General features: G+C 38.7%; 1 protein-coding gene across 1 annotated transcript in view; it reads right to left on the bottom strand.

Annotated features, from left to right (window-relative positions):
- SH3GL2 (SH3 domain containing GRB2 like 2, endophilin A1) overlaps positions 1-12238 on the bottom strand; it is a 67838-nt gene extending 55600 nt beyond the window's left edge. Inside the window, exons 1-3 of the mRNA XM_036739596.1 lie at positions 12056-12238; positions 6942-7010; positions 2672-2740 (exon numbers count right to left, since the gene is read on the bottom strand). Of these exons, the coding sequence (XP_036595491.1) occupies positions 2672-2740; positions 6942-7010; positions 12056-12238 (321 nt within the window). The remainder of the gene's footprint in view (positions 1-2671; positions 2741-6941; positions 7011-12055) is intronic.
- Positions 12239-12712: the final 474 nt, after the last annotated feature.

Raw genomic sequence — 12712 nt, 5'->3', positions numbered from 1 at the left:
TTATTTGATCCTCAAAACCCTGTGAGATACTATAATTATCCCCACTTTAGAGATGAAGAAACTGAGGCTGAGAGTTAAAAGGGGGATTTCTGAGACAAGTAGTGACCTGGTCAGACTTATGATTGAGGAAGATGGACTGGAGACAAGAGAGACCAATTAGGAGATATTGCAAGGGTTAAGATGAGAGGTGATGAAGTTCTGGAATAAGGTAGTAGCTAGAGTCAGCAGAGAAGAGGGTACAAATTAGAATATTTTGGAGGTGGAACTGACAGATCTGGCAACTGATTAGATATGGATAGTCAGGGAGAGTGAAGAGGAGAGAGTAATGTGGAGGTTGAGAACCTCAGTCACTGAAAGAGGATGTTCTCAACAGAAAGGGGGAGTTAGGAACTGATATCAAGGTGAAGTAAAAACAACCAGGAAAAAAAATGAATGCAACAACAGAAATGGAAAGCACTTAGGAGATTGTAATGACCAAGTTTGAACCTGAAAAAACAGAAGCCACTTTCCACTGCTCTTTGCAGAAGTGGGAGTCTATGAGAAGAGAATGGAACACTGTACATATCAGGCTTTTTCAATATGCTTCTTAGTTTTGCTGAACTTTTTTCCCCTCTTTTTTCTTTCTTCATTATAAAGGATGGTTCTCTGGGAAAGGAAGGGAAGATGGTAGGAGGAATTTGTTGGGAAATATAGTTCACATAAAAACAGATATTATCAATAAAATTTATTTTAAAAATTATAATTCAAGATTCTGATTGCTAGTTCTTTCTTCTACTGGCAATGGCCTACTTTCCATCCCTATTCTCTTGACCTATACCTACTACAAATTTAAACCACTGTATGTAGGCTTTAGCTCTGACCTATAAGGTTTCCATTCCTTAGCTAGCCTGTCCTACTTACCTCTAAGTGAAGTTATCATCATTAGTCCAACTTTTGATGTCTAAAAGAGACCAATAGAGACTTTCCTGTTTTGCTAAATGGGTACATTCCTTTGGACAATAAAATTTAAGCTCCTTGATGACAAGAATTGTCCAAATTTTTGTGTCTGTATCCCCAGTGCCTGCTATGGTTCCTGGAACATAGTAGGCACTTAATAATTACTTGTTGATCAATTTATTGCGAATCAAAATAGTACCAAATCAGTTAGTATTCAACTGTTTGATGCCTTAAGAATCCTAGAATCTCTCTATAGGTTCTGATCTTTCCATGAACATATCCTTGATATTTTGGTCTTTTCTTTTTATTTGGCCACTTCAGTTATTTTGTCCCCTAGTCTACACATTTTCCTACATCATATGTCAGTTGTTTTTGTTCTCTTCCAACCCTAAACTTTGCTATCTAGCAATATCCCATAGCTCCCCAAAGCATCTCCTAGTCCAATGATATCTAAGTTAAATAGAATTGGGGGCAACTAATCTGTACGTAGGGATCCCTACAGATCATATATTGACAATTTTAAAAGGTAAAGTTATTTAGGTTTTATCCATTTATATTTATTTTATTTATGATTTTCCAATAACATTTTAATCTGGTTCTAGCCTAAGGTTATGTGCTTGACACCTCTTACTCTTCATGCCTGAATTCCTTATAATATCCAGATCTCAGGGATCCACAGTCAACATGAACATTTGAAAGGAAACTTTGGTCTATGGCAACTTAAATTGAGTACATATTTTGTTTTGACGTAGGAACTGCAAACCCTCCAGCATGGCTGTTGTTGCAATATTCACAATTGGGTTTTAGGGTGGCTCATGATTTGTTTGTTTTCAAAAATTCTATTAACCAAACTAAGTGTATGAGTTTAAAAATAACCATTAGCAAAACTAATACTGTCATACTTTGCAGTTTTACATTTCCATCAGCATCAAGACCCTAAGATACCACTCCCTATCACTTCCCCAATTCTTTCCTAAAGATGTAGCTAAGGCAAAATTAGAGACTCTGTGAGTGGTGAGACTAGAGGCAGCCTGGTATTCTGGAGACAGGGCTTGCAGGTGGAGTCGAGTAGTCCCATCTCAGACACAAACTTGTGTCTATGAATACATTATCTAACCCCTGTCAAAACAGAGAGAGTAATAACTGTACCACTTACCTTAGAGGATTGTTGTGAGAAACAGATGAGACAATGAATATACAAATAATTTACAAACCTTAAAATGCTATATAAATACCATCACCATCATCTCACTTTTTCAAGGAGAGTTAGATAGAAATGGTCCAGGGACAAGTCTTTCTTTCTATTATCCTTTACAACAATTTTAATTAAGCAAGCTTCCTGATTTTAAAGTTCCTTCATTGATATCTGCTATTATTAACCCACAAGGGATTGTTAACTCTGCTTTTACTACATTATTCCATTTGAGGAAAGAAAACTGAAAAAGCCAAAGCCCAAAATAACTAGAACCCCCCCCATTTTATGCCTAGTTTATTGATGCTGAACCTGGTATTTCATTCAAGAATAGAGTCAAAATACCAGCAGATGCTCAGTCCATACAAAAAGCAATTTGTGGCAATGCAAACATACTTAAAGGTTATTCTGTAATAAAAGTAATTGAGGATACCTGTGGTTCTTCACACCTATGAGAAGAGTAACTTCCACTATTCCATTCCTCTCCTCTCTCTGACATTACTCAGCAAAGGGCAAAAATTATTCAAGATGATAAAGACTTACCCTTTCCATTTCTTTGAAGTCATCGTCTAATTTGGTTCCTTCTGCTCCTCCAACCTTCTCACTCACCTTCTGCAAAAGGCAAAACATAGAAGAGAGTAGTTGTAGACGTAGTTGTAAAAGAAGTATATCCAAAGACTTGCTAGGACCCCTTGCCTCCCAACCTAATTGCCTCTGAACAGTTATGAAGAACAGTGTGATCACAGAGTTCTTTTGGATGAGAAATTTTTCAAGGCTACCTATGGATACAATGTGCTTCTTTTTTCTATATAATCCTACAAAGGTAACCGAATGATTTATCATAGCTTTCTCATTTCACTGGTAAAATTATTCCCAGCTGGCATCCGTTTGATAGGTAGATAGGTAGATAGACAGACAGACAGACATTTATTAATTCTTATTATGGGCCAGGCACTGTGCTATGCACTAGGGATACAAATATAGTCAAGCAAGGCAATCCCTGCCCTCAAGGAGCTTACATTCTAAGGAGGGAAGACAGCACTGTCAGTAAGGAGGATTTTGTTAATCCTTTTAGAGTTTAGTTTCTCAGGATCCATGGCCATGGGAATGTCTAGTTTCCAGGTGTTAGATAATAACTCCGAGAATAGTCTCTAGGATCCTAGATACAATTCTTAGAATCATAGTGACAGACAGTCCTACTGAGGCTGTGCTGCGAGATTACGGGAGTGACATAACTGATATTTACCACACTTGCGCAGAATGACAATATTGCTAAAGTTAACTTGTGAGCTTAATGTTGGCAAGATGCCTTCTTTGTCCAGTGCCCTATAAAACAGGTGGGCATTGGTCAGTGAGTTGGGGGAAAGCACAGGGAATCCTTGTGTGTTTCAACCCGCCCCCATTGAGGCTTGATGGGATTTAGGGGAGGGCACAAGTATGCCTGTCTCGATTGACCCCATCAAGACATAAGGCTAGTTGTCCCCCCTTCTCGCCAGCCCCTGCAAGAAGGGTGATTAGGGAATGCTGTAGGAGGTGCTTGTTATCAGCAATACTGTATTAGAGAAACTAGACTAGAATAAAACTTATTTTTAACCCCTCTGAAGCTGTTTCCTATCTGACCAGATCAAGACTGAACTTGTTAGAGGCTGGAGTCCAGAAACCTCCAGCGCCTCCCATGTGTTATCACTGAAGCAAGCACATATAAAGAAGCTAAAATGTGTGGAGGGGAGGACAAGGGAGAAAAAGTCTGAAATGGGGAAGGGTATTCTCATCAATAAAGTAATTAGCTAGGACTCTTAGAAAATCTATGCAATAGGTATGTCAAAATGCAAATAAAATGAAACTCGTGCAGAAATGTATCTTGCATGTCTCCTCTGACATATTATTTCACATCATCATCCCTTTCTAATAAGTAGCAGCTCTAATAAGAGCCTGCTTCAGAATCAAAAAATCACTGATCCATCAGTTAAGTACCTACTATGTGTTAGGCACTGTGCTAAGTTCTGGAGATAGAAGGAAAGGCAAAAATACCCCAAACAGTCCCTGCTCCCAAGGATCTCACAGTCTAATAGAAGACAGCATACAAACTACTATATAAATACAGTGACAGACAAAAATAGAGAGACAGAGACAGAGAGACAGAGAAGCAGAGACAGGTTAAGGAGGACTTAGAAAGCCAAATGGATGATTTTATAGTTGACCCTGAAGGAAATAGGTAGCCACTGCATTTTATTGAGGCATGTAGGTGGCACAGTGGACAAAGTGCCGGGTCTGGAGTCAGGCATATTTTTGGTATTCATAGTGGACTAGAAGTTCCCTGGGTACAGTAGATAGAGTACTGGGCATGGAGTCAGGAAAATTCATTTTCCTGAGTTCAAATCTGGCTTCACACATTTACTAGCTATGTGACCTTAGGCAACTTACTTAACCCTATTTGTTTCAGTTTCCTCATCTGTAAAATTAGTTAGAAAAGGAAACGGCAAACCATTCCAATATCTTCGCCAAGAAAACCCCAAGTAGGGGTTTCACAAAGAGTTGGACACAACTGAAAACCACTGAACTACAACAAACAGTTTATTGAGTGAGGGGGTGAGATGGGGCGGGGGTGATGTGGTGAAGACAACCATAGAAGAAACAAGCTGCTTTGCTTCCCTCTCCCACACACACACACACACACCGCCCCCCTGCAAGGCTAACAATAGAGAAAACAAGTAATTTTTTTTTCTTGCCTGCAAGGACAGTTAGAGACAGCTTTCAAAATAATAAATTGCTTTTCCTAGGTAAAAAAAAAAAACTCTGTTATCTCTCCCAGTGAGAGAAATGAGGTGGACTCTTCTGTAGGCTCCCCTCACTGTACTTTTGTCCTCATGGGGACTTTTCTTCAGAGTCCTTCCTATAATGATGGGCCTCTAAATAAACTCCTTTTGATCTATTGTTCCCTTGTGTTTTGTTGGACTCAGAATTTTTACCCCCAAATGTTGAATGAATAAATCTCTTCTTCTATGCATCCAGAAGATATCCATCCAGCTGTTTCTTAAAGCCATTTCCTTGTAGAGTTCTCACTACCTAATAAGTTACCAAAGGAAACAAAGGAGACTATTGGGAATATGGTAAAAAAAAATCTGTCTTCTGAAGCTTTTATGGGAGACTAAAAGAACTGAGGTGCATACTTGTGGGCTTTTTCTTCCACTCACACAGAAACATCAAAGAATTTCTTTCGTCATTCAGTTGTTTTCAGTCATGTTCAACTCTTCATGGCCCTATTTGGGGTTTTCTTGGCAAAGATACTAGTGTGTCTTGACATTTCCTTCTCTAGCTCATTTTACAGATGAGGAAACTGAGGCAAACAGGGTGAAGTGACTTGCCCAGGGTCACACAACTAGTAAGTATCTGAGGCCAGATTTAAACTCAGGAAGATGAGTCTTCCTGACTCCAAGCCTGGAACTCTATCCACTGCACCCAAAGAACTTCTAGCCCACTATGAATACCAAAAATTACTTTTTGACCAAAATAGAAAACCAATTAAAGAACTGATCAAAATCAGGCAGAGCTTACAGGAACGCACAACATGCTCTGTTCCATTTCTGTTCTCAGTCAACAGATCAGGGCTTTTCATTATTCTTTTCTTGGCATACACCAGCAGACTGTCCTGCAAGTTTGTGGACTTATTGCTTCATGGTGTGATGTGGAATAAGTATGTGGGAAGGGAGAGATTTGCTGTTACTGTGGTTAGTAACAGCTGAAAAGTGTCACAATCATTCTATATAATGACTAAATCTTCAGCATTTGTGGGCAAATCATAATTCCAAAGAGCACCCATACACCACATACTTATTCCACATAACACCATGGCTTCTGATGCTCTAGAATTTGTTTAGAGTCATTTTTACAGGTATTTTGAGGAGTTTGGGGGGAGAGCTCAAGCAGGTCCCTGCTTCTACTTCACCACCTTGGCTCCCCAAACTCATATTTCTGTGTGAGGCCTTAAATTCACAAAGATAATCCCCCCAACCCTTTAGATAGGTAATACAAGCATTGTTTAATAGGTGAGAAAAAGCTCAGAGATACTAAGTGACTCGCCCATGATCACATAACCAATGTTAGAGCCTCAATTTGAATCCAGTTGTCTTGGGCTTGGTCTCCATATTCTGCTACTTCATTTTTCAACGATAATATAGGTTTACCCTTCTTAGCTTTTCCTCCAAATTATGCTACTAAAGATGCATTTGTTACATATAAATTACAAAGCAAATACCCTTAACATTTCTAAGACTTAATATAGTTGGAGGTAGAGCGAGGAAGCAAGTTTCAGAGTCCAATCTTCCAGCCACCAATCAAAGAGATTTTCTTGTTTATCATTAGGCATGAATTGATGGCAAAAACATTTCCCCTACTTAGCAAATATTCTACACACATACATATTATTACATCAAGGGCAGCATTTTCATATCATTGAAGCTTTTGCCACTGTTTTACAAGAACAATTTGGGTGTTAGGATTAAAATTTTATATAAAAAATTAGAATTATATCTGAGACCTGCACCATCATCTTGCTAAAGACAAGAAAATGTTCTCTGTGAACTGAAACCTGTTTGACTGGTATAACCTCAGCCCCACAGGATGCATGTATGTTAAGGTTAATAAACCCAGAGGTTAGAATTATTCTCCCCCCACCCTAGCCCTTTGCCAGATGGTAAAGTCCCTACATCCATGCTCCTTATTTTTCCTTATTAGGCTATTTAGAAAATATCCTCATTTCACTGGACCTGTCCATACTATTATTTTCCCCTATTGTGAGAGAGCACTCTCTTACTGGTGCCAGCTGGCTCTTTGTCTTAAACTTTATAAAAATCTGAGCCCCAAGAGGTCTCTGGGCCTTTGTCTAGAATATAAAAGCCATTACAGAGTTCCACATCCATATGCTACCCCACTGGGTGCTGCCCTTGGCTGAGGGCATTGGGGACCTCACACTGAGACTGTTGCCTGTTGGTATCTGTTCTCCTCCTACCCTTTCTAGTAGTAATACAGTTTTTTTAACTGCTGTCCCTGTATGGCTCCATTGTTCTTCATTGAAACTCTCCCGTACTACATTCTATGAACTAAAAGGATCATGATTAGGTTCCAAATATTTACTCTGATAAAATTTAAATATTGTTTTTACTTTGTTCAGCTGTTTTTCAGTCATGTCTGACTCTTCATGACCCCATTTGGGGTTTTCTTGGCAAAGATACTGGAGTGTTTTGCCATTTTCTTCCCCGTACTATTTTATAGATGAGGAAACTGAGGCAAACAGGGTTAAGTGACTTGCCGATGGTCGCCCAGCTAGTGAGTGTCTGAGACCAGATTTGAACTCAGGAAGATGAGTCGGCCCAGACTCCGGGCCTGGCACTCGGTCCACTGCACCACCTACCTGCACTTTTTTGTTTTCATTTAATATTAAATATAGATGGTTGAGCAAGGGGAAGATAAAAGGGCACTAAGGCAGAATATATTACTTGAAGGTTATTGATAAGAACAATTTTTTTTTCAAGGCCAGAAAATAAATGCCAATAGCATCAGCAACAATTTAGAAAGAACATTATTCCTAATTTTCAGTAAGCAAAGAATTATTCTCTAAGAGATAGGATGAAACAGTGCTTTGAGACTTATAGTCAAGTTGTAATTATACCTAATACACATGCTAGTTGTTATGACCATGGGCTGCTCATTTAATTTCTATGAGTCTCAATTTCCACATCTGTAAATGTGGGCCAATAATATTTGCAGTACTTACTTTGTGGAACTGTCCAAAGATTCAAATAAGATAATGTAAGCAAAGAACCAATCAAATTTTAAAATACTATATGAATATTGAAATAATATTTATCTGTATTATCCACATGGAGAAAAGGAAATTGAAATATTAAATAAGAAGCATATCAAAAACAAACAGGAAATAAGAGAAGGCCTAAAACAATTACTTTTCTAAACTGCTATATTGTTAAATCGTAGTAATAGCTGACATTTGTATAGAGCTTACTTAGTGCCAGGCACTGTGCTAAATGTTTTACAATTATAACCTCATTTGATCTTCACAACAACCCTGGAAGGTAAGTGCTATTATTATCCTCATTTATAGATGAGGAAACTGAGGAAAACAGAAGTTAAATTACTTGCCCTGGATTATATAGCTTGTAAGTATCTAAGGCTGAATTTGAAATCATATCTTCCTGGCTCTAGGTCCAAAATGGGTCTCAGATAACAACTCATTGACTTCCAGGATTTGTATGAAGCTCACTTTAAAATCTCTGTCTCTAGCCTTTATTATACTGCCTGCTGGTTCCCTGGATGTATTCCTCTCACTTCACATACAACATGACTAAAATAATATTCAATATCTTTCCCCAAAACTCCTCTCTCCAGCCTTCATGTTTTTTATCCAATTTTATCTCCCACAATCCCTCAACAGAAACAATTTTCCTTTACGCAGAGCTCTTCCCATTCCTCATCCTCCAAGGTCATTCCTACCTCCATGCCCTTGGTAAAGCTTTGATCTCCTCTCTACCTAGCCAAATGTTTCTATTTCTTCCAAACCCAGTCTAAGTTTCACCTTCCATGAAACCTTTGCTGGGACTACTCCTAGCTAAAAGTTATCAGTTTATTTTTTTTTCAATTCCTTCATATCATTTAAACTTTTTGCCACTATTTTACAAGAACAACTTGGGTGTTAAGATTAAAATTTTACACAAAAATGATTAGAATTATATCTGAGACCTGTACCATCCTCTTGCTAAAGAAAAGGAAATGTTCTCTGTGAACTGAAACCTGTTTGACTGGTATGACCCCAGAAGGTATTTATGTTTTGGAGACAGATTAGATTAGAAGATGTCTGAAGTCCTATCCAGCCCTCAGACTCTATTCCTCAGTGTCTGTACCATTCATTTTGTACTTAATTGTGTGTGAGAAGATGAATTATGTATAGGCATACATTCATTCAACAAATATGCATTAGACATTTATGGTGCAGAAAGCACTGGGCTAGTCTCTGTGAAGGAGATAATGATTAGATAAGATATGGTTACTCAGGCATCTTATAGTCTAGAAAGGGGAAATGAGGTACACCAAGATTTAACTGGCATAGGCAATTTGCAGTGAATAAACCCCCTTTACCAATACAGATCTATACTCACTCTACAATTGAGTTTCTTAGGGGCATTAGGATTACACAGATAGTCTATGTAAGAGAAAGAATTTGAACACAAGTCTTCCTGACCCCAAAGTCAGTTCTCCATCCACTATATCATATTCCATTTCAAGTATGTTATCTGATATCTACTCTACATTTTGTTATATAATAAGTGCAACAAAGATATACAAAATAATATAATGTGAATGTGAGATAGAAGGTATTATTGAACAAATTGATCAGGGAAACCTTCATAGAAGGGGATGCATTTGAATAAGGCAGGAAATGAGCAGGTAAAGGTGGAGAAGAAAGACATTCCAAATACAGGGAACAGAAAGGCAGAGAGCTGGGAGAAGATAAAGTATGTTTGTGAGTATATACGTCTGTGTGCATGTATGTATGTATGTGTATAAATATATATGTATATGTATATATATATATATAGTATATGTATGTGGATGGATATATATGGGGAGAGAGATCTATATATCTATATAGCTAAAACAAAATTAATAAATACATGTATATTTAATATACATATACATACACACAAAGAGAGAAAAAATGAGGGTGATAGCCAACTTGGCCATAAAAAGGACTCAAAAGTATTTTGAAATAAAGCTAGAAAGCTTGGATGGTTCCCGGTTGGTTAGGGCCTTGCCTTCTAGGCAAAGGAATCTGAAATCTCCATGGTAAACAATGAGAAACCAATGAAGATTTTGGGGCCAAACAGGCTCAAAAATGAGCCTAACCAGATCAGACTTGCACATAGGCATCATGCCGGTGATGATGTGAAGGAAGACTATACTTAGGAAGGAAAAAGAAGAGTTGTAAGCTTCTGGAGGGAAGGAGCTGTGTCTTATATGCCTGGCTACAGAATACAATACCACAGCTATGTGATAGCACACAGCTAATATCACACAATAAATTCATGACTGCTATGTAGTTGAAGGAATGGGCTGGGTAACTGCATGATCCAAAGAACAACCAAAAGGCAGAGAAAAGGAAGAAGAATTTCTTGAAACAATGCTGGAGGCAGTAATGATACTGGGTCACTCTCCTTTTCAATATTTAGAAGGATTTCATCCTGGCTTCAAAGTACAATATCTGTTTTTCCTCTCCAAGTCTCCATTTAATTCCATAGGAAAATTTGGAAATTTCCCATTAACAAACTGTGTTATAACATGATCCTTCACTTAGAACCAAGGTCAAAGAAAACCTCTTAGGTAAATGAAACTTAAATACTCTGTGGTCAGCTTAAGTATTACCTTCAGAAACATTAGATCTATATCAGGCATGTATTTTTGTCTTCAAATCTGGCAGAGATGTCAGAATAAGAAGAGGACTGTGCACTATGAGTGCAGGTGACACAGTTGATTGAGTGCCAGGCATGGAGTCAGGAAGACTCATCTTCATGAATTCGAATCTGACCTCAGACATTTGCTAGCTATATGACCCTGGGCAAATCACTTGATTCAGTTTGCCTCAGTTTCCACATTTGTAAAATGAGCTGGAGAAGGAAAATGGCACACTATTCCAGTATCTTTGCCAAGAAAACCCCAAATGGGGTCACAAAGAGTCAGACATGACTGAAAAACGACTGAATAACAATGTGAAAACATGGAATCCTTTCAAAATTATCACCAAACTCTGAAATTTCTTTATCTAATCATATTTGTCATTTCATCATTTCCTCTGCTTTAGAACCCCAAACATTTTTTCAACCTTACCATGACCTCCAGTCCCTCCACTCCTCACTTCTTTCCAAGTCATCACCCCTGCACTGGCTACGCTGTTCTCGCTCCTCTATCTTGACTCCTGGGTGAGCCAGGTCAGTACTTATTATCCTCTGTGCTTGAATCCCTTGCCTTCTTGACAACTAATCATGACTTCCCAATCCCCAACCTTGGATTACTTCTTCCATCAGCCATCTTTGCTCCTAATGACAGGTTGTTAAATGGACCTGGAAAACAATCACAAAACTGTACTCACTTTGTTCATACAAATTTAAGTTTCAAAATCTCAACTAGGCACTCACTGCAGCATGGCAATCCTTTTATACTTCTCTAATCTGCCATTCACCACAGTAGCTAGCTATTCCATACTTCCTCAAGCCTCTCAAGTTTCCCCTCCCCACAGGCAGCTAAGGACCTCATCTCACACTTCCCTGAAAAAAATTGCATTAGCCAAAAACTCTTCTTTTTCCCTTCCTCTTTCTCTTCTCTTATCACTCAGATGTCTTCTACCACTAACTCCTCTTTCTCTTCTTTCTCACATCAAGAGGTAGCCCTTCTTCTTGACAAGGCAAGGACATGTATTCTTCATCCATCCCATCTTGTCCAGTAAATTCTTTCTATCATTATTCCCATTCTTTTGCTAATCTTCAATCACTCTCTATCGACTATTCCTTGCTGCTTATAAACATGTACGTCCTTTAAAAAAACTATCACTTGATCCAATCATCCCCACCAGCTAGCATGGTATTTCTCTTCTCCTTTTCATCATTAAACTCCTTGAGAAAACTATGTACAATTGGAACTTTTACTTCCCCTCCTCTTACTCAATTCTCAACCTTCTATAATCTGGCTTTCGTTATCATCATTCAATTGAATCTATTCTATCCAGTTACTGAGGATCTCTTAATTGCCAAATCTAATGGCCTTTTCTTAATTCTCCTCCTTCTTGAACTCTGCAGTCTTTGATGCTGACAATCACCCTCTTTTCCTATCTACCATCTCTTCTGCAGGTTTTCATGACACTACTCTCTCCTGGTTTTCCTCCTCCATATCCGACCGCTCCTCAGTCTCTTTTGCTGGATCTTCATCCAGGTTATTCTGCCTAACTTCCAAGGCTCTGTCCTGGTAAAAACTTTGTCCTCCCTCTGTTTCTCTTCCCACTATAGTATCTGACCTTTTGATCTCATAAGCTTCCATGGGTTCAATCATTGTCAGTATGTAGATGATTCCTAGATCTATGTATTCAGCTCTAATCTCTCTGAAACTTCTAATGTCACAGTACCAACTAACTCTTGAATATCTCAAATTAAATTCCTATAATATTTCACAGATAACACAGGAGGCACTGGAGTTTTTGGACTCCAGCCTCTAGCAGGTTCACTCTTGATCTGGTCAGACCGGAAGGATAGGAAGACAGCTTCAGAGGGGTTAATGATCTTGCTTCATTCTAGTCTAGTCTTCTCAAGAAGGAGTTGCTAATAATGGGAGCACCAGCTCCTACAGCATTTCCTAACCACCCTTCTTGCAGGGGCAGGTGAGAAGCTGGGGCAACTACCCCTTCATCTCAATGGGGTCAACAGAAACAGGCACAGCTTGTGCACTCCCCTAAGTCCCCTCAAGGGTCAGCTGGGGCCGACTGGGACAGGTACACGCGTCTCTCTATGCATTACCCAAATCCCAAAT

Source organism: Trichosurus vulpecula, chromosome 9 (genome assembly GCF_011100635.1).
Source record: "Trichosurus vulpecula isolate mTriVul1 chromosome 9, mTriVul1.pri, whole genome shotgun sequence".
Taxonomy (NCBI): Eukaryota; Metazoa; Chordata; class Mammalia; order Diprotodontia; family Phalangeridae; genus Trichosurus; species Trichosurus vulpecula.
The sequence above is the reverse complement of the archived record's forward strand: the minus strand, read 5'-3'. Positions and strand labels throughout refer to the sequence as shown.